The following is a 22,070-nucleotide window of genomic DNA, read 5'->3' as shown; positions in this document are numbered from 1 at the left end:
CAGGCAAGACAAAGGTTGAGGGAAAGCGAGAGCCTTGTAAGGATGGGCTGCGTGGAGCCCCAGGTCAGCGACAAAGTCAGCGTGGTCTTTTCTGTAGCGCCAGCTGAAAGAGAGCTGGTTTGGTGCTCATGTTTCAACACTGAAGAGCTGATGTCCTGTTGTGTTTGTGCCCTCAAAAGGCTGCCCGAAAGAATTCTTTGGGAAGAACTGTAACAAACCGTGCAACTGCGCCAACAACGGCCATTGCCACCGACTCTACGGAGCCTGTCTGTGTGACCCCGGGCTCTACGGGCGCTTCTGCCATCTTAGTAAGTCTCCATAGTTTTTCAGATCTGTTTATTTAATGCATACACAATTAACGGTCTTAAAAACATTCCACGTTTGGAGGCTTTGGGTTCTGCGATGAGCTGGGAGTAGTGGGAGGACGTGACTTTTGATGCGTGCTGGGAAGCCTGAGAAACTTCATTAATCTTTTCCTCTAGCAGTTAATTTGTGCAATAAGGACTGAGATTTACTGATGCACAAAGGTGAGGACGATAGGTGGGGTTGAGTTGGGCAGTTAACACTGGGGTCCTTGGTGAGGTTAAAGTCTGGTTGGAGCTAGTTAGTGGCTGCTGGTACGTTTGGAGTGGGAACTGAGGAGCAGGGCTGGCTGGGCAGGATGAGGGCAAAATGTTAAATGGAAATAAAAAGAATTGAAACAAAAATGTCACAAAATAGATGGTCAACTTTCTTTGCACTCACAGGTTTTGTTCATAAAATCTATGCAAGATTGAAAAATAGTTGTGTGATTTCTTATTTTTTTTTTCATGAAAGCTTTTCTCTTGGAGTGTACCCAAATATTTTTTTCATTCAGAAACTTAACTAAGTTGTTTGCTTGGAAACATTTCTGGTTCTTGCATTCACCACATATTGCCTGAAATGAAATGAATTACTTAATGTAGGACTCATGTAAACTATATTTTACACACCCACACATTAATAGGCACTGTCATAGGAATGTGGATGTATTTGCTGAGAGCGAAATGAATGTTTTGCAGCGGTTGCATTCTGCAGCAGTGTGCAATTTCAAATAACTCATGCATAATTACAGAGCTAATGATTCTTTTCATCTGGCTGCAGCCTGTCCCAGGTGGGCCTTCGGAGCTGGCTGCTCGGAGGAGTGTCAGTGCGTGAAAGAGCACACGCTGGAATGCAGCGCAAGGAATGGGACTTGCACCTGCAAGCCTGGTTATCACGGCAAAAAGTGTCAGAAAGGTACAACAGAAAGCCAGATTCCCTGTATTCCTTTGTCCTAGCGTTATTTCTTGTTCTTCCTCCCATTTGCTTTCTTCAGCTGCTGCTGCTACTGGTATGTTCATATTCTACTAATTATTTTGTCTGCAGTTTTTTGTACAGCAAACTCCATGAGTGCCTGATGTCGCAGGGCTTAGAGGGACATCGGGGGAACACAGCTTAAGAATGCAGGAGTTTAACAGAAATCTAGAATCCAAATTCTAATACAACCCTAAATAATGACAGCTGTGGGAGTTTTCACTTTTATTCTTTCATTTGTCCACGCGGGCAGTAAATAAGTGACAAAAACTGTGTTTCGTGGCAGCAGGATTATTTGTAAATGGTTTCAGTAACGCTACTTTTCCTTCAGATTTGCAGGTCTTTGAATTCAACTTATTCTTTGTAGTTTTTGGGGGTAGTTCAAAGTGAATAGTATTCCACATTCGCGTTTGTGTGTCTGTCGTCCCCTCCGGACCGTAATGGAGTAACGCAATAAAGATTTTCCCTTCAGATCCCTCCCTGGGCAGGCAGGAACGTGTCGAGTTTATGACACTAGTTCTGAGGGGTTTCATGAAGAATAATAGTGATGATATTTAATATCTTTAGCGTTCTTGGGGATGTGCTTAGTTCTGGGGGAGAACATCCCTCACCCAGCACTGGCTTTACACCAAGGCAGAGAGCAGCAGAAGGTACAGGCAGATAAGAAGGGTAATTTGGGAATGGCTGTTATTGAATATATCCTGAAGTATTCTGCCACTCTGTTTCTGGGTTGTATTTAAGCAGTAGCTTCTTTGAAATGTCCATGCAAGTGTTTATTAAGTATTTATACTTTGTTATCAGGATGCCTAAAATGAACATTATAATAGATTTTCTGCAAATTTCTGCCGATTTCTTTTCTGCCTTTTGTTCATTTTTCTTAACTCTTCCTTTTTTTTTATACATGTTCTGTCTGTACTTGCATTTTCCAGAGTGCACACCTGGATTTTACGGGGCTGGTTGCAAACTGAGATGCAACTGTCCTCCTGATGTGTTGTGTGATCATGAGATGGGAGTCTGCAAGCATCCATGTCCACCTGGGTTTCATGGAGAAAAATGCCATTTGTGTAGGTACTCACTGCACGATTCCCTGGGAGGTACACTTTGCTGGGAAAGCTTACTCAAGAAACTTGCGTTCAGATACAGAAGTTGCAAATAAAATGGTACATTTGTTGTTGGTACAAGTTGGCAGTTCCCCACTGAAGCCAAACTGATATTTGGAGCCCGGCAACTGCTGTGTCACTCTGCTTGCAGAGGTCGAGGCTCAAGGCTGAGGCCAGTTACTAAAACTAACGTTTGTCTGGGTAACTACAGCTCCTTCTAAAGCTTCAGGCACAGATGTTCTAGAGCTCTATTGCAGTTAATTACAGACAACCGGTTGCTGAGACACTGGTGCTAACACAGATCACTTTGTACCAGCACAACTTTGTTTAAAATTCTTGTTGATGGTGTCTCCTACCGTCTTCAAAATGCTTCGTTTTACTAATTGTGCCTTTGGATTTCTTTTGACCAGCTTGCCAGCCTGGGAGCTTTGGGGTGAACTGCAGGCAGAGGTGCAGCTGTGGAGGAGCACCATGTGATACAAAGACAGGGCAGTGTCTTTGCCCAGCTGGGAAGACTGGTGCTACATGTGAGCAAGGTGTGTTTGGTGCTGGGTTAGGGTAGTGAGTGTCTTGCTCTGATGGACTCAGTAGGGGGTGGAATTATTCTCTTTCTCACCAAAACTGCTGCAATGCAATAGGCTTCATCTGCAGGATGGTTAAAGGATAAGTCTTGGTGCAGAACATATGACATATGACATCCACCACGTGGGATTGCTTGTTAAGGAGGGAGTGTGATTCGGTTACCCTGACCCATCTCTCCGCTCCAATTAATAATCGTGATTTGCATGCCGGGCTGGATTTATACAAGTTGAGCAGAGATACTGGGGGCATTGCAGCAGCTCCGAGTCCCAGAGTGGAGCTTGGAACTGTGCTGCCATATGCCACAGCGTGCCTCAGGAGCTGATGAAGGCCCTTGGCCAAAGACAGCTATTGTGGAACCAGCAAGTGAAGGACCTGGAACAGAGGGAGGAATCAAAAAGGAGAGCATTATTGTGAGTAATGAAGTAAAGGGATGAAGAAAGTCTCAGGGACACTGAACTACCAAGGGGCCACAGGATGCTCCTCTACCACTTGCAGAGCTCTTGCTGTTACGTGCTGGAGGAGCGTCTGCTCAACGCGAACCTGGACCCGTGGCCCAAGGCTGCACGGAGCAGGAACCTGGTGAAGGAGGTGGAGTTGAATGGAGACCTGGGCTCCACTTCCCATTCCTCTGGACTGGATGACCATCCTGTCGCTGACTCAGTCCACCAAAAATACCACAGTGGCCCTTCCTTCCTGCATCTGTCTGCAGATCCCATCCTCTGCAGATTTCCTTCACTGAGTGCAGTAATTAATTTTTCAGATATGTCCAAATACTTCTGATGTTACTGTATCAGAAACCAAACACACAGTGATGGAAGTTGGAAGAGAGCCTTTGGGTCTCTCTTTAGATGTGTTCTCAAGTGCTGCAGTACAGGGGTGTGTTGACTCTTTCAGAAGGTTTACTGTGAAAGCGCTGTATGTCTGTATAGAGATGATATAACAATCCCTTATCCAGCTTAGATTTGCTATATTATTTTTAAATTGCTCAAGGTAGCTACAGAAGTCTATAATTGCCTTGAAACAGAAAATGGCATTGGGAGCATCTTGTGGGCTTTTTTTCCTAGATTGCCCAGCTGGCTGGTGGGGAGCAGACTGCCAGTCCTCCTGCGAGCCCTGCTCCAACGGGGGCCAGTGCAACAGAGAAACTGGAGCCTGCGACTGTCCCCCTGGCTACACTGGGACGTCCTGCTCTGCACGTAAGTCCTCACATTGACCTTCTCCCTGAACAGAAAGTCAGTTTTATTTTTACCTTCTTGCAATTTTGTGAGATGTTTGTTACATTAGACGCGCTGATCCAAGAACAAGTATCCTTCAGCTTCAGGAATTCTCCAGGTTGTATTTGACAGGAGGAGATTACAGATAAAGGCAGATGACAAGCTAAACCATCAGAAATGGATGTTATTGTTAGACCTAATTTATGGCAATATATACTTAGAAATACAACGTGTAAGAGCCACGATACTGACATTGTAATGCTGGTTGCTTGGCAAGAGGCGCTGACCAATTGGCCTGTAAGGCACCACGCTTGGGTTATGTTTGGAGCAACACTCCTTGACGTGTATAATTTAGGATTAAATAGTAGTGAGGATGAAGGAGTGATATCAGTGCTGTCTCTGCAGACCCACCAGAGCCCATGGAAATATATTCAAGTAACTGGACTGTGCTACCATGGTCTGGCTCCTTATCCAGCCTCTGGCTATTAAAGACTGCTTGAGTATGGCTGTCGTGCTGGCACAGACAGACTCTGAGGGACAGCGCTGCTTCGTGCAAGACCTCAGTGGTGGCATATTTTTTTCTCTTTATTAGTCACAAAATTGCTTCTGGCGGAAGTTTGCTCAGCAGTATTTTTTTCCTCCACTGATTGATCCCGATGTGCAGGCGATGTACTCGAAAGTCACTCAAGCTATTCCCACTTTACAGGGCTCAGCCTCAGACACCTCGTATACAAATTACAGATGTTTCTTTTGTTTTGCCGTTTTGATTTCTGGATTCAGCTAACGTCTGTTTTAGGGGGCAAGCTGTTGCTGTCCTGTTTGAAGAGATTAATCCGTGCCTGAGTTATTATCTAGGTGAAATTGCAGTCTGTTCATCTGTTTTCAGCCTGCCCCGATGGTCACTATGGAGAGAATTGCCTGCTGCTGTGCAGCTGTAGCAGCAGTGCTCAGTGTCACCACGTCACCGGAGAGTGCACGTGTCCCCCTGGCTGGACTGGCCACGACTGCAAACACCGTAAGTCAAACGTTGTGTTCCCTCCACAGGGCACACAGCATCTCCCAGGGACTGAACTGCGAGTGTAAGAGCCAGCTCTGTTTGTTCTTAGTCTGTTACAGTTTTTTAATATACTTTTGCTAATCTTTCTGCTTCTGAAGTTGTGTGTTTATGGGTTTGCACAGCCTGGGTGGTTATAATCCTTAATTATCTAGGTTCAAAGTGTTGAAATAGATGGCTGATGAAGCGCAAAGTATTGATATAAGCTCTTATTTCAACACTATGGATCCCTTTGCCCAATACCATCTGTCCTGTCAGCGTTTTGACTGACAGACAGTTTTGTCTTTCATTTTCAGCACAGATTAGTTTCAAGATTAATTCTCAATTTTTCATTTTGTTTAGGGGAGATTTATTCAACAAGTGAGTGGCATGTACAGTCGTGTGTCTTAGGGTCACTTCTTAACTTGTGAATATAAATGCTGAGAGAAATTCTGTTCTCTGGAAGAGCAGAGCATCTGTCTGTTAACTTTAGCATCGCTCTCCGTATTGATGGCCGTGCAAGAGTGCAGATTTGCCCTTTTGGATAGCACCATATGAATGTTAAGCCATCTCTCTTGATTCATTCCTTCTCCTGTTTCACGTCCTTTCTGCTTGATTAATTATAATCTCTTTTGCAAAAAGGCAACAGAATACAAACCTCTTTCTCAACTTGGACTTAAACACATAAAATAATATAAATTAATTGCCAGTGTTGACAGCAGTAAGTTTTGGACCTGGCTTCTCAGGCTTGGTGCTGAAGAAAACTCTGGGCAAATCGGAATTTTCCACCAATATCAGTACTTTAAAAATCAAACCAGTTTTTATTGTGTAGAGCTATTTAGACAGCTTTCTATAATTCCCTAGGCTGTCTAAAGAATTAAGAAACCACGGGAAAGAATAGCTTTTATTTCTATTTGGGATAAGATATGAGAGAAGTTGTTTTGCAGAGGTGTCTCAGTAAGACAGCTCTTCCAACTGTTGCAGACTGGGCGTGAAACAGATGCCCAACTCCAAAACCAGGTTTCTGTTGCCCTAATTGGCACTTTCATCTTTATCCTTTAAAGAGAAGAAGGAGATGCTGTGATATGTTGTCATAATCATGTCAGTGTTAGGGGATTTTGAGAAAGCAGTAAATTAACAAAGATTGTGACTTTTCTCTGCCTGTGTCCATGTTGCATTTCCCAGTATTTTGAGGAACATATAGTGGCTGCTCACAAATCTGTCTTGTTTTACCCATTAGCTCTTCTGGTTATGCAGATTTTTTGCTAAGTGAGTCAATAGCTGATATTTTATTTCCACAAAATTACGCATTTGTGGCTGTGGATCGATGGATATGGACTGACTACGAATGATTAAGCTTTATGTGGATGGTGTAATATCTGCCTATGGACTCCTACTTTCAGATGAAATAAATCAGCAAAAATTGTATTTATTTCCATTGATTTGTGCTGCATGCTGCAGCTGAGAGTTTAGTCCAGAGCGCCTGAATCTTAAGGAGCCATTTTGCATCTTTTCTGTTCTCTCATTTAGATGCAAAATAATCTGTTAGCTGAGCTCGAAGTTGATTCTCAATGTAAATACTGCTTTATGTTGCAGCCTGCAACAGCGGCCGTTGGGGACAGCGCTGCGAAAACACGTGTGTCTGCAATAACAGCGACGGTGGCTGCGATCCGGTCACCGGCTCCTGCTTCTGTGAGCCGGGATTCACTGGGAAACACTGCGAATGGAGTAAGTTGCCTCTTTGCCAACAGAGGGAATTTGCAAAACCGAGCAGCAGAAGTTGTGTTTTTCCTGATAATTCCCTCCAGGAGCACCTCCAGGCTGTACCGCCTCCGGTCTGCCCAGCGCGTCGCAGGGCTCTCGGGTTTCATCGGAGTTAGATAGTTTCCCTAATTTGGATTCCAGAAAAGCTATTTTCAGACTTATTTTGGACTCAACATCTATTTTTAATGTTAAACCTCATATGAGTGATAGCATTGATGTATGTTTGGCTTGTGGCATAAAAGTTTCCATATCTGTTTTATTTATCTGGTTTTAGATCTGCACTGTTTCTTCATAAATCTTTTTTTAAGGCTAGGCATATAGAAATGCTTCACATGCACACAACAGAAGCAAAATCAGGAAGATTTAGGGTCCTCTATTTGTTAACAACAAAAACACACAATGGCCTTACCAAAGGCCCATGATCTCCACTAGTCTGTCTCTAGCAGAGGTCAATAGCAGATGCCTTAAGAGGATAAAACAGGCATATAGAGAATTCCTGATATGTTTCCCCAGGTTTCTTCAATTTGTCACTCAGGAGCTTATTGAGACTGAAGGAATACCTCTATATTTAATACAACTTGATTTTTTTTCTAATTAATGTGCCTATTCCCTTTTTGACTCCGTGTAAGCATTGGATATCCACTTCATCTTGTGGCAATAAATTGCATAGTTAAGCTGCTATTATTATTATTATTGTTATTATGCATATATGTTGATGTTGTGAAAGTAAATAATCTGTTAGTTTAACAATCTTACAGTAGCATGGATGTAGCTACCAGAGTCCCAGTAGCGTAGGCAGAATTAACTGCTGATGTCACACAGAAATGTCAAAACGATTAATCTGAAACGCTGACCTAAGACAAAAACCCTGGAAAGTTGATCTTACAGCTCTTGTTGCTGTTGGCACAGAGGGAATGCAAGGACAGTTAGTTGGGAAGACCAAGTCCCAGAAAAAGAGCTGCCAGCTTCACTTCTCTTTTGCTCTTGACCTCTCTCGAAACAGCATCTCTGCAGACAGAAAGTAGCCGAATAGCTGGCTGTAATCTTCTCTGGCAAGGTAATCAGTGAAGCCATCGCCACCGACAAAACATCTGGCAATGCCTCATGTTCTGTCTGTGGGTTTTCTGTTTCATCTCAGTCCTCGCTTTTTTCCCCACTTTAATATTGTGTGTGTGTATGTATATATATATATGTATAAAAAATGCATGTATATGTGTGTGTGTGCAAGAGTATAAAAGCCATAATTCTTCCTTGAATTTTTATACTGCCTTGGAGGTGAGATCTTTTCTCTCCCTGGAGAGCTCCTCTGCTCCTGAGGCATCCCTGGCCTCTTGCTGCAGGTCGGACTCTCTCCCTCCAAGGCTTTGCAGGCGGCTCCGGCTCTCCAGCAGGGCGGACGTATCTCGGCACGCGCTGCAGCAGCCCGTGCCTGCACGAGCAGGGGGCAGATTCTCTGTGACGTGGACTGAGAAATCATTTGTGCAGTGTACTGACCCGTTGCCATCACCTTGAAAGTCTCAGCTCCAGGCTAAACGCCGTAGCTTTGAAGAAAGCTCAGCTGAGAGCCCCACACCTATTTCTGCACTGGAATGCTGTTTTCCACTGAAATTTCAAGTGAAAAGTAAACACTGAGGATGATCAAGCTTTTTAAGGCACAAGTGCACTTCTGTGTATTTACTCACTGAAGTAGCGTAGGAGGCATGATGCACGATGATCTGCAGCTTTGGGAATAGGAGGTGAAGCAAAGGGATGTTGCACTAATTCAACCCTGCGTCTGAATTTCAACTGTAAGTGCAAAAAATGCATTCAAACATCTCCACGTTTAAACAACAGCCCATTTTCTGACACAGATGATCGAAAGCAGAGAAATACTTCAGATCCCTTGCTATCCTTCTGTCTCCCATCCCAACCTATAGCCTCTATAAGAGACCCAGGAGTTGGCTCCAGTTGAACCAAGTTCACATCAGCTCCTACCGCTGCCCACCTCCAGCACCAAACAGGCCACACCAAACTCATCACTTTATAGCACATGTAGAGTTGTCTTTGAGGATCCTCGTTGTTTTTGAATTTCTGTGATTCCAGATTGCCTGAAAATACTTTGGTGATTTAAATGCTAAAATCCTGTACTTCTAAAAGAGATTTGGCAATAAGCTGCGTAACTTATTTAGGGAGGAATTGACAAGACCTTCAAACATGAGTAGAGGCCCTGTAATACTGTGTTTAGCCAAGTATATCTCTCTATTTCAGCCTGTCCAAAATATCTAATGTGAATTAGGCAACTGGCCTTATTCTTAATTGATTTTCCTATAATCCTGGAAGAAATTATTTTCGTTCTCGAGTGTTGTTTTCTTTCTTCAGATAGTAAGCACCATGCAAATCTTTTAAAACTCCTTATGTTAACTACTGTGGAAATGGAATTGTTAATCTGTCCCTCAGATGAAATGCTTTCACTTGAATTTTTCAAAGCAGAGCCTGAAAGTAAAATATGCAGCATTCAGTTTGGAGCTTTCCCAAGGAAGTCACCACATTTCATATTTTCTCCAGCTTTCTGGGCAAGGAGGATTTGCAGGAAAACAGAGGATAGGGCCTCAAAAGGAGGCGCAGAAGCTGAGATCTTTCCTCCTCCTGGCTGATGAAGTCCCAGAGGAGATGTGCACATAAGCAACTCCAGACCTGCGTGCAAAGTGTCAGCAAGCAGAACCTGTGAATTCACAGACTTAGCAACCATCGGATGGTATCAGTTTTCTGTGCAGAATTTAGTCTTTCAACACCCTGGCGTTTTTCTAAAATAGACCTTAATAAAAACAGCCCAAATTACCTGAACCCCAAGGAGAACACTTAATCACATGAGTTTTAAGGCATTAAATTATGCCTCGATTCTTCTTCTGGAAATAGTAAGAATTCCCATGTATCTAAAAATTCCCCGTTGATCCCTGATCTGCTTCAAAATTAACCCATCATCTGGTTTTGATTCCTCCACTGCAGGATGCCCCGAGGGAAGCTTTGGCCCGAGCTGCGAGTCCAGCTGCCAGTGCCAGAACGGAGCTGCCTGCGACCACGTGAGCGGAGCCTGTACTTGTGCGGCGGGTTGGACAGGAACCTTCTGTGAAAGAGGTACAGCCACTCCCTCCGGTCCCTTTCGAGTTTCTGCAGATGGGTTTTTTTTATGCAGAGGGCTGGTTTTACCATTTACAGCACCCGGTCTAAAGAAAACATTTGACTTAATTAGAAGGCAATACTGAAACGTGCACTTCCATCCTAACTCAGCAAAGCATTTTGGTGTGTGCCTAGCATTGGGCACATGTTTTACCATGATTAAAATTAGATACATGCTTGAGACCCCTGCTGTATCACATCTTTACGAAGACTCTTCATAAGCAGAGCCTTGCTATTGTAACACTGAGCAGAAAGATATTTGACCTGCCTGAGACTTGCTTGTTCCTAGTGCATGTCTGAAACATTTTAGAGAAAAACATGGAGCTTTGCATCTTCCCAAAGGAACTTTTTAAGAACATGTATGCTTTAGCTTTAACAAATCCAACAGGTCATCTTCAATTACCTGATCATTTGGTAATGTGTTGGAAAGGTTGGACTGGATTCCTTAGATATGTTAGTCAGTCTGGGGCATTGTCTAAGGAGGTTGCTGTCATAGAGTCATAGAATGGTTTGGGTTGGAAGGGACCTTAAAGATCATCTAGTTCCATGGCCCCTGCCATGGGCAGAGACACCTTCCCTAGATCAGGTTGCTCAAAGCCTCATCCAACCTGGCCTTGACGCATCATTGTGCAGATCATAAAAAATACAGTCTTGAATACAACAGAACAGCATGTAGTCAGTCAGAAATTGGGAGTTATTTAAGTGTAAACGATTGAAGATTCTACAAACGATGATCATTAAACCCGAGTAACAATAATTTTGCTTAGAAAGCAGCTTTATCAGCACGTTTCTGAAAGTAGGGTTACAGCTATGAGAGAGGGAAGCAGCAGCACTCGCAGGCAGCTGCTGCCCTCCCATGGGAAGGGAGGTGCTTCACAGCCTTACCAGGAATAAAGCAAAGCATCCCACTGACGAGCTCAGATATTGCTTGTTGTTTCCCTCTCATTCTTACCCAGAATTATTATACAAAATAAATACTCTTTTCAAGGTTGGGCTGCAAAGTGTGCCTCAATTTATGGTATCTTTACTGTGTCTCTTTTTGAAATGATTTATCTGAAGTCTGGTTTCATAAGTCTATCTTTTTTAAAATTATTATTTATTGGGAAAGCAATACAGTTATCTGTGTTGCGATGTAAATCTGTTCGTTCCAGCAGGAATCAAAATGTGGACAAAGAGGCTAAATATCCTTCACCAAAATTTGTGTGAAGAATATGGAGAAGCTTGCGTGATGTCTATCAGGAAAAAAAACCCAAACAAACGCTTCTCAGCTTCCAAATCAGTCATGTTGCACGTTTTTATCTTTTCAAATTACTGAAAGAAAATTGTGGAGGAGAGAGTAGAATTTAGCGCTTACTGTTCATGACTGTACAGTTTTTGTAAGACCCAGTTTTCTACATATTTTCTGCCAAGCAGGCAGGGCGTTTGCTCCGAGCTGACCTGTTACCTTTTCACATAGAAAGTTTCAGCCAGAATGGTTTGGCTGCTTCCAAAAGATGAAGACGAAGGAAAACGAGTGGGTGGTTTGCCCTCAGTAGAACCTTCTTGGCACCTTTTCTGTGAGGAGCTGTAGCACTTCTGTTTTTAGTGGCTTGGAGACTGGCAGGGTTTCCTTCTGGCGAGGATGTGCTTTTTGCCGTCCTCTTGGCAATCCACCCACGTTGGCCAAGCTTCTGCGCTTTGCAGACAAGAACGTAGAGATTGAGACCCGGTGCGGCTGAGTTGCCTTGGACTTCTCCCATACTGCTGGTGCTTCATCCCATGGCTGGGAAGGACTTTTCCATCATCGCAGAAATGTTGAAACTGAAACTTTTGCAGCTTTCTAAGTTCAAAGTCCCAGGAGAAGATAGTACCTTACGAAATCTAATTTTGATTAATATTAATAATTATTATTAATATCACCCCCACACAATGCACGTGTTTGGAGCCTGCAGTTGTTGCTTCTGGTATTTTGCATTGTGGCAACGTGGGATCCACAGTCACGCTGAAATTGCAGAAGTCCCAAAATTTGCCTTTGTGGTTTTTTTGGGATTGGTTTTCTTTTTTTCAAGCGGGAACAAAGTACAGCTCTTCCTTTTCATTAATTTGCTACCTTCAGTCTGAAGTAGGGCTTCATAGGTTTACAGGCCAGTCCCTGTTGCAAAATGTCACTTCAGTGGTCATTTTCCAGTTCTTTATTTGCCACAAAAAAATATCTTCTTATTATTTATTAGCTTTCTTAATATAATCTTAGCCCTTGCTGAGTCTCAACATTGGGATTTTGTAGTATCCGTCTTTATGGTGAAGTTAAGGCTTATCCAGCTTGCTCTGCCTCTGTCGATGCACACTAGCAACTGTACAAAGCTCTTGGAGGATTTATGTCACTATGGTCCAGCAAGCCTGTATTTGTCATTTCGAGCATTTGTGTTACCAGCTGACGTGCTGCGATGACTTGACCAGTAACCAGTGTTCATCCCCAGTGAGGCAGCCGACCTAAGGGAAAAGAAACGTCGTGCTTGAGTGTGACATGGTGTTTGGGCAGGGGTGATGCTTCAGTTGTATTTCAATTTTAACTGAATCAAGGCAAACTTTTCAAGTCTCTGGACTTGAATATTTTGGAGATATGACCCAAGAACCTTATATGTGATCCAGTGTTCTCTGAAAAGAGTGTAAAGAGTGAAGACAGTGTGATGACTCAGACCATATTTGTAAATATTCAGTGCAAATTGGTGTGTACTTACACATATTGCCTGTCAATAATACAGGTAACAGCCAAAGCCACATCAACATCATCCACCAGCACAGGACAGTTTCTAAGCTACCCAGTAGCAGGAGATACTGTTGCTCCAGGTTTCCATTTCGTGAGACTTTACTGTGAATCATTTGGGAGTTGACTGAACCTCTGCCCTCAGCCAAAAGACTTCATGCTTTTGTCTGCCCATCAGCATCTCAGTTCTGCTTTGCTCTGAGGCAGCTTCAATCAGCTGTTCTTCATCTCCATCTGGTATCATTCAGTTGTACTGCTGCCTCTCCAGTAGTGACATGGTCACATATAATAATAATAATGGGTAAGAATGAAGCTATCAAACCACTTTCTGAAAGAACATTAGACATTTCTGAAAGGGGTACGTGCCTGCTCCATCTTTCAGCTCTGCTCAGTCCATTGTAAAAATTAACCTTGTGACTCTTGTAACTCTTTCAAAAGAGCTGCAAAAGGAGCAGAACTGTTTCAGTTGCAAAATAGTTAATGTTTCCAAATAAGGCTGAAAAGAATCTACAGGGAAACGTTTGCAATCCACATGGACAACCTAGGAAAGGCTTCCTTTGTATTTTCTTGAAAGCAGTGATACAGGTCTTCACAAGGTCTGGCATTACCAAAGGAAAATGAATCCTTTTCAGTGGTTCCTTGAGAGTGATGCTACTCGCAACGCCTCTAGATATCTTACCTATCTGAGTGGTTATGTGCCCAGGGAGAAGGTACTTGTGGCATATGTGGAATTCTAGCTGTTCCTGAACTGAAGCAGCAATTAATGCCTCTGCATACCTGGACTGCACAAAGGCAGGAATCATAGCAAAAAACGACTTTGTAAGTCCTTTCTCTATCCCATTAAAGCACAGACAACGTAAGCAGTATCTTCTCCAGAAGAGATGCCTGCTGTGATCACCCACTGCAGCAGGGCTTTGGTTTTAATGCACTTACAGCTAAACAGGCAAATGAAAAAAAAAAAAAAACAACCCACAACAAAAAAAACCCCGACAAAACCCAAAACCCCACCCCAAAACCAATTCTTGTAATAAATAGCTAAATATATCAATGCTCTTTTCAAATAAATGTTAACATCTGATGTGCAGGAAGCCTGGGCCATGGACTCCTGATGTCAGGCAGCCCAGCTGCCCACCCAGCAAACCCAAAAGGAGCCAAGGTGTGCCTGCCTTCACATCCATGCTCGCAGCTCTGTTACGAGCGAACAGCGCCATGCCGAGCGAGCCGGGTCACCCTGTCCCGCACCGGGCTTGCTCTGCCCCTATTTGGGAAGGCAATTGTTACAACTGATTTACTGCTGTGAAGTGCTAAGCATCTGCTGCTCCCGCTTTGAAGGTTGTGATTGTCTTCACTGCACCGTAATTTCGTTTAATTTCGTTCCCCGCTGCTCTGGTATGTATGACCCAAGGCACGTGTCCGGTTATGGGATCAGGTCAACAGAAGAATTATCCAGTTTGCTACTTGATCTGACCAAATATCCCAAAATGCCACACAATTAGCTCATAAACTTGAGGCAACAGGAGTCTCGGCCTTTTTCTGCAGCGTGTTTATTAATTGATGCATTAATGACAGCAACGCACGGCCCTTGTGGAGTGCAGGGCTCAAAGTTTGCATCTGAACTGCTGTGTAAATCAGCACTACTGCAGGACAGGCTGACCGGGCTTCTCTCTTGGGATTTCAACAGTTAATCATTATCCTAAGATAGCCCAGCAAGAGTTCTATTTTAATAAGATAAAAAGGGAAAATAAACACACTGCATGCTTAGGAATGGCTGACGATGCTGTGTAGTCCCTGCATTGAACAAAGGAAAACTTTGTCAGCCTTTGAAGTCACCTAGGGGGAAGTAGGAGAAGTCCCTTCTCATATGCTGTGCCATATGCACTGCTGAAATGTGGTAAATAAGGACATAAAGATTGAAACCACATCCTGGTGTCTCTTCCTTACAGCTTGATAACAGCTCTCTCCCCAGTACGAACCGAACAGAGGCTGAGGGGTGCGTTAAAGTTTTATATCAGTATGAGACACTTCTCTGTTTTTCTCAGACAGCACTTGGAAAGTGGTATAAGCCTGAAATCTTTCGTATGCCAAAGAAGAAGCTGCAGTGTGGACAGGATGAAGGGAAGAGCAGCCTTTTGATTTTGAGTAGATGAAACGATCGTATGTAGTCACAAGCTGAGCAGGGAGCTCTGAGAATAGGGAAGCCAAAGCAGATGTTGTGGTGTATCACGCCACCGCCGTCACTGTCTGAAGGTCCAGGTTTGCCTGTATCTACGGATACTGAATTTTCCTTCCCTGTCTGCCAAAGCAGACAGCAGTGCTTTCTGTTAGAGGACTGAATTTATGTTTGTGGAAGAAGCAGTACGAGTAGACTGGGACAAAAAGCCTGGGTGTGAAGAAGACACAGAGCAAGGAAAAAGGACAGAAGAGTCCAACAGTGGAAGATGCATATGGATAATGGTGTTATTCTGACCTGGTAGAGAGCTGTGAACTTAGTGCAGAGGGACATTGGGCAGCGTATAGGACGATATACGATGATAACTGTCCTAAGACTCTATTGGGAAGCCAGTCGTTCTGATTTCATAGTAGAAGGATGTGAACTGACTTTTAAACATAAGTTTATATTGAACAGGAGGACAAAAAAAACTAAGTTTTGTTTAATAACTTATTTAATGAGCACCGTTGCTCCTGAGACCAGGTGATTCAGAGGTTCTGTGGAAGGAATGACATACAATTGTCTATCTGCAGATTCAGTATCGTTTAGTATAACATAATTATGCATGTACTTATACAATCTAAACACACACACATCTCTATATGCATAGAGGTGAAATTAAGGCTATATAGGCAACATAATTACTAATTTTCTTTTTTTTAACTCTGCATAGCAGCCTTAACATTCTTGTAATGCAGCCTTTGGGGTACGATGTGGCCCGCTGACGGGCACCGATGGCTTATTTTCACTGCTGTCAACCCTGGTACAGATGTAAATTGACTCTAAGGGGCTGCTCTTCCTTGCTGCTCTTCCTTACCTGTCCTAGATGTAGGTACCAAGCTCCTGAAGCTGCCTGGCATTGTTCTGCTACCCGTGATTTGTCTCGGTTTTTTCTACACATTCTCTTTGCCAGGTTTTCATTTCAGCACTGAACTACAACACTGTGGCTTATGTTCACTGTTAAAAAATCTTTAGAAAGGTGTCAGGAGAGTAAATGGGAGCATCAGGTTTGCATTTCAAAAGACAGGGAGATAATCAGGGATGGACCCCTGGTCTTGCGTTAAGTTGAATTATTTCCTTTCTCCTCTGTCCATGACGGAAGCACAAGTACTGGCTTGTGTGAATCCATTCTCTCTCCTTGTCATGGATTTATGACTTTTTTCCAATATATTCTGAGCTGTGTTTTTCTAATCTGTTGCTTGTGTAAAACAGGTCACGTTTACTGAGATACACATAGCAGAATTGCACAGGCTTAACCTTTGAAGCAACTTCAGCTCTCAAGTGTAGTCACAGAGCAAGGTGTGACAAAGCATCCATGGAAAGAAGAGCAGCACCTCGTCTTTTCAGATCTCTGAGCTAGAGTTTCTACAAAAACAAAAACGAAAAACCCCCAAACCAACAGGAACTCTGCTAAAAATTAATGTTTTGCATTTTCAGCTTGTCCAGATGGATTCTTTGGGCTTGACTGCCACCAGGTGTGCAACTGCAAGAATGCTGCTGGCTGCGACCACGTCCTGGGAACCTGCCGCTGCCTCCCCGGCTGGCTGGGAGAGACCTGCGAGCAGCGTAGGTACCGCTGCGCTCCCCATCCCTGGGCACAAACCCCTTCAGTGCTGTCATGGGTTTTCTTCTGGGAACGTAGAACGACCTACCAGGGTTCAGTTTTTAGATAGGCCACATTCCTTTCCAAAGATGCCAAAAAAGGGAACAAATTTTGATAGCTGTGTAAATAATCAACTTTTTATTTTTTTAACTGCTGTTGGCTCTTGTCGAATGTTATGAGCAGCAGTTTTTAAATAGCAGAGCTGTCTCCTACCATGTGATGAATCTCTGCTTTTTATTTTTGTGCAACATTAAGAGATGAAATGTTACTCTGTTTCTGGCGTATCTCATCTAATTATCAATTATAAAGTGACAGATTATAAATGCACGAAGTAGAAATATCAGAGCTGGGACTATTTTGTTATTTGAGCATGACTAAATAGTTTTAACTAATTCTTAGAAAAGTTGTTTGTTTTTTTTTAAAAAAAAAAGTCAGATTCCTAGATTTTCACAAGTATGGATTATCCTACAATATTTAAGCTGATCAGTTTTTTTTGGTATGTTTGTGTGTATGGCTCTCCTGAGAAATCGTTCACTAAATTTCATGGGAGATTAAGTGATTTTCTTTAGCTACGTGGCATTACATATGGAGATCACTAAGCCTGTTTGCAAAATTTAGCAAATATGGGTTTTTTTTAAGATTTTCAGGTTTAAGCCTCTCAACTTCCTAGTTTCACTTTAGGATGATGTCATGGTCTATCTTTCCTTTTGAAAACATGACTGCCGTCTGCAGGACTGTGATGTAGAGCTGGGGCCCAAAGCAGCTCTACAAGGAGCCAACTTTTGTTGTTAGTGAACACTTTCATAAGGCTTTTTTAATCCATAGGTTGCAGATTTCTGCAATAGAAAGTTGATTTAGTTTAGAAAACAGAGAGAAATTATACTTGTATTGAAACAATTCTATACACCATGTTATAATCAGCCTCTGTTTGAGGACTCTGCTTGCTCTTCATAATCTTCTTCCCTCGTTTGCCCCCATCATGTGATACAGCCTGTCTTCTGAAAGGGCTTCTCCTGCAAAATCCCCGCAGTTCCGATTTACAGGGGGGTTGATGCTGGTGAATCTTTCAACTTTTTAGATATTTCTGCAAACATCCCACCGTTGCAGTCCTTTTTGCCTCCTCATGGCCCCCTCATAGGAACACTTGGCACTCTGTCTCCCACCACCTACAGATGATTGTGGTAATACCCCTCTGGGTGTAGGTTAATGAGCTGACAGTGAAATAAATGCAGAGCCAGAGCCATATAGCCATACTGCAGAGCAGAAAAGGTGCTGCTGAACAGGTACAGTGTTTGTTTCTTGGTCACAGCCCACTTTTACTGCCCTTCAGCCAAGCCATGGCGTTAGCAATGTGTCACCTTGGCCCGTCCCCACTCCCTAGGGTGCATTAGGGATGGGAAGCTTTGTTCCTGTGCCTTTCATTAAATTCAATTAAGAAATGCAGCTCTTTGTCAATGGCCTTCTGTGCCCCCCTCTACTCGCATGAGAAAAAGACTATTTATTCTCTTTCGCTGGAGCCATTAGAGCTTTATGGCTGGTTGATTTATTCCTCTTGCTGGTGAAGATGCCAAAGCCTCTGAGGTCTCTTTTGCCTGTAAGTAAAAGAGCAAGGTCAGTTAACGGTGCAAAGAATAACCTGCTTTTCTCTCGGCTAGAAGATGAATCTTCCTTTTGATTTTAAGACTGGACTTCAGCCACACTGCTCCAAAGCTGCTCGGAGTAAGGCAGCCGTGGGTCGGAGGCGACAGCTCACCACTCCCCATCCTTGTTGGGTGTTTAATATTCACCTTGCCCATTCCTGGGACTCGCCAGCTCTAGCAGCTGGAAGGACAGCACTCGTGTTCAAGTAATCAGATTGCAGACTATATGCTGGAGGATATTGAGAAATAATTTTGACATCATGGGATTTGAATTGATCTTAAGTTGGGCATGCAGTCCATTTTATACACTGCTATCTAATTATGGGCAATACAGACAGTAATGCCTTTTGTTTGAAGCTGCCTAACACTTTCCATTACAAGACTGTGTTTTTCAGTTGCTTGTAAATGAATTATATTAATCTGGGATGAAATCTGCCAAGCAAGCTCTGCCTCAGCTTAAGTCTGTGTTTGGTGATTTTTTTTTTTAAATTTATTTACTTTGGGGGGTTTTTTGAGTCTCCCCATAACATATTTTATGTTTCCAAGAAAGAGGTTTAGGAAAAGTATGTCGTCTATTTTTCTTTTTTGGTCATGATGCTTCAGTGATACAGAAGTGAGGACTTGACATTTGGCATCTCTTTGTGCTAGGGATGTAACCTTACTTTCTGTATACAAACTCGTCCAAATTTTGCTGTCTCAAAATCAAACCAACCAACCAAACACCAAACAAAACAAAACACACACAAAAAAACAAACAAACAAAAATCTCATGTTGCATATGGTCTGTAGAAGCTGAACACAATTCAGCATCTGCATTTTGCCCTGATTCTATTAGTACTATAAATGCCTCTTCCTGGAGCTGTTGCTGGGGCTCAGCAGGATGTTCACAGAAGCAGGTCTTTGTGGTAAAAAAGAGACCACACTGTTTGCAAAAGAAATGAGTATGGAAAGATTGACTCTGCTAGAGTCTCTGCTCAGAGGTGCTGATAACCAGGGGCTTGACATTTCATGGTGTGTGAGCACTTGGCTTTGCAAATTCCCTCTTCTTTTGAAGCCAAAGCTTTGTTTTGGGGAGAATAATCCACAGGAGCTACATGAAATCAAAGCTTTTGGGCACCTTGTAGAGTCATAGTGCCCATCGTTTCCCTATGCTCCCGGATGCTTCTGATGGCTGTTGACTTCCAGTCTGGAAGAAAATGTCCAGTTTCATCTGTTCCTTACTCTTGTGTGCAAAAAGGGATTTTAAAGACTGCAAACGAATAAATCCTCCTCTTACAGAGGAAGGGCATCAAGAGGGAAATTTTGAAGCAGGAGGAAGTCTAATAATTTAGACCTTTCTATTTCTTCTTCCCTTTGCGCTTATCATGAAGAAAGGAGAAAAGGCCCAGGCACATTTGTACATTCAGTTGTGGAACTTCATAGAACAGCTTGAATATATCACTTGTTACTTTAATCTTCAGGAAAGTACTTTGATAATCAGGATTGTCCTACCAAGAAGCTAAAAGAAGTTTATATCCACCCAGTAGAGTAATTAAAATTTTATTCTCCAGAAATTTCTGCTTTCTTACCAGAATTTTCACTGGAAAACTCTTGTCTTCTCAGTAAGCATAACGAGAGCTTTGAGGGCTTTGCCTACATACTCCAAAAACCTCACACGAACCACTAGTAACCTGTCAGGGGACCTGGTTATGAGCTGGTTTTTCCTTTGGCTTGGTTATGGTATCATTCTGGTCTGTATTGTGGAAATATTTAGTTCTGTTTCTAAAACTGAGCCAGAGCTCTGTAGGATAGGCTGAACCTTTAACTTGGCAACCAAGCCTCATTTGCAGAACAAACTTTTAACTGTGATGGGACTGAGCTCCTGCACTTTCTTGTGGTTTCGATGTGGATGAGGTCCAAGCGATGACAAAAATGAACACTATTGAAAAGTCCTGGGAGAAATGGTGCCTGTGAGAACCGCGTCGGGAAGCTGGAAATCCTCAGATGGGAAGAAAAGGGCTGAGAATGGGTCAGATAATGTCAACCAAGTTCATCCCTGAGGTTGGGATGGTTTCACTCCTCCCTTCAGTCCCCTGGGACGTGTCCTCCTGCAGCACTGCGTCTTGTTCTGCATATTGACACCCTCAAAGGTGGAGAGGTGGTCGAAAGTCATCCTTTGGGTCTGATCCTGGGAGATGTCACATTCAGCGTGTGCAGGACACTCTTCTGGATCAGGGATGGGAGCCTTTTCTGCCTCTCCAATGCATGCCAGCAGCACTGCGGGGATGAGAGTCTCCAACAGCTTCGTACAAGTGAAGGACAGCCTCCACATGGCAGGAGGCTATCCGACTTCATCAACTCATTTGGTATTTTTGGGGTGATACCTGAAGAAAACAGGGTAGCAGTACTGTCTAGTTTCCACCATTTTAACCTATCCAAATCTCCAGTGCAATGGAGACTACGGGAGTTTTATCGCCGCTATTTTTCGTAGGCAGCAGCGCTGAAACGGAGCCGCAGCCAGCGTGCGTTTGCGAGATGGCCACATTAAGTTTTCACCTGGGAGCCAGCTGCTTAACCGAATGTGTTGAAAATATCACCCCTCTCTGACCAAAGAATGAGACTCTGGGTGAGCAAAGGCATCCAGCTGTGAAAAATGAACACTGAAAACAATGAAGTTGTCAGTTCTTTTACCAGGATGCAAATAAATACCTGGGCTGTCAAGCTGGTGGTTCTGCTGGACCATTAGTTTAGCACAAAGAAATTCCGCAGGGCAGGGGATGGCAGCTGCTCCATCACCCCAGCGATCCTCCCTTCAATAAAAACCTCTTCAGAATGTACTATGATACATATTTTTAAGCTATGTTATTTAGTGTCAGGCGTGGTTAATATATGGACATAGGGGCCTTGATGATGTGAAAAGTGTGTTGTGGGAAGCTGGTTTCAAACCGATTTCTCCAGCGTTGAGTTGTGTCTCAGGTTTGCTCTGTGTGATGCCTCCTTTGGTGCTTCCTGATTGGGGGTTTTATGGATTTTTCTCGTTGCAGCCTGCCAGGGGGACAGCTATGGGCCAGGCTGCAGCCAAGCTTGTCACTGTCACAACGGAGCGCTCTGCCATCACGTAACCGGGACGTGCCTTTGTAGCCCAGGGTGGAAAGGAGCCACCTGCCAAGAAGGTACAGTTGGAAATTCAAACCCCTGCCAGAGGATGATAGGAGGGAAAAATAAAGCTTCTGCTCAGGGGGCTTTGTTAGTGTATTAATTATCAGCTCATTACCCTGTGTTGTCATTTGTTTTGTACCCGTGCAATAACGTGGCTCAGTCCATTAAATAAATCTGTGATGACGCGTTGCAGGGGCCGAGTGTAGGAGCTCGGTGTGCACAGGGCAGAGTCATAAACTGGAAAGAGAACTGGTTTTGAAGGCTGTCTGATTAAGGGAGAAAAGGTCCATAAAACTCACGTTTATGACACTGAAACAAAACTGTTTCTTTTCTATGGCTCATTTTACCATCCCGTGCGCCCGACTGATCCTCATCATTACCATACGCTATTCCAGACATAGGCTAAATCCAGAACATGTGAAAGGCATTGGGACTTCCAGCCTTGGCAATTAGACCAATGCCTGTGATTCAAACACAACCCCAACTCCACGGAGCCTTAAGAAAAGACGCTGGCAAAGAAAGGCTGCGCTGAGGTTTATGTTACACATCCTAATCCCCTGCATCCAAGCTGCTA

At 43.4% G+C, this 22,070-nt stretch overlaps 1 protein-coding gene across 1 annotated transcript in view; it reads left to right on the top strand.

The window, feature by feature from the left end:
- The window catches only part of LOC104375131 (uncharacterized), a 198,639-nt gene that overhangs the window by 157,710 nt on the left and 18,859 nt on the right, over positions 1-22,070 (top strand). Inside the window, exons 16-25 of the mRNA XM_086618244.1 lie at positions 180-308; positions 1,123-1,257; positions 2,244-2,378; positions 2,825-2,950; positions 4,061-4,192; positions 5,097-5,225; positions 6,840-6,971; positions 9,993-10,121; positions 16,553-16,681; positions 21,382-21,510. Of these exons, the coding sequence (XP_086474370.1) occupies positions 180-308; positions 1,123-1,257; positions 2,244-2,378; positions 2,825-2,950; positions 4,061-4,192; positions 5,097-5,225; positions 6,840-6,971; positions 9,993-10,121; positions 16,553-16,681; positions 21,382-21,510 (1,305 nt within the window). The remainder of the gene's footprint in view (positions 1-179; positions 309-1,122; positions 1,258-2,243; positions 2,379-2,824; positions 2,951-4,060; positions 4,193-5,096; positions 5,226-6,839; positions 6,972-9,992; positions 10,122-16,552; positions 16,682-21,381; positions 21,511-22,070) is intronic.

The sequence above is a fragment of the Tauraco erythrolophus genome, chromosome 11 (genome assembly GCF_009769465.1).
Source record: "Tauraco erythrolophus isolate bTauEry1 chromosome 11, bTauEry1.pri, whole genome shotgun sequence".
Lineage (NCBI taxonomy): Eukaryota > Metazoa > Chordata > Aves > Musophagiformes > Musophagidae > Tauraco > Tauraco erythrolophus.
The sequence above is the reverse complement of the archived record's forward strand: the minus strand, read 5'-3'. Positions and strand labels throughout refer to the sequence as shown.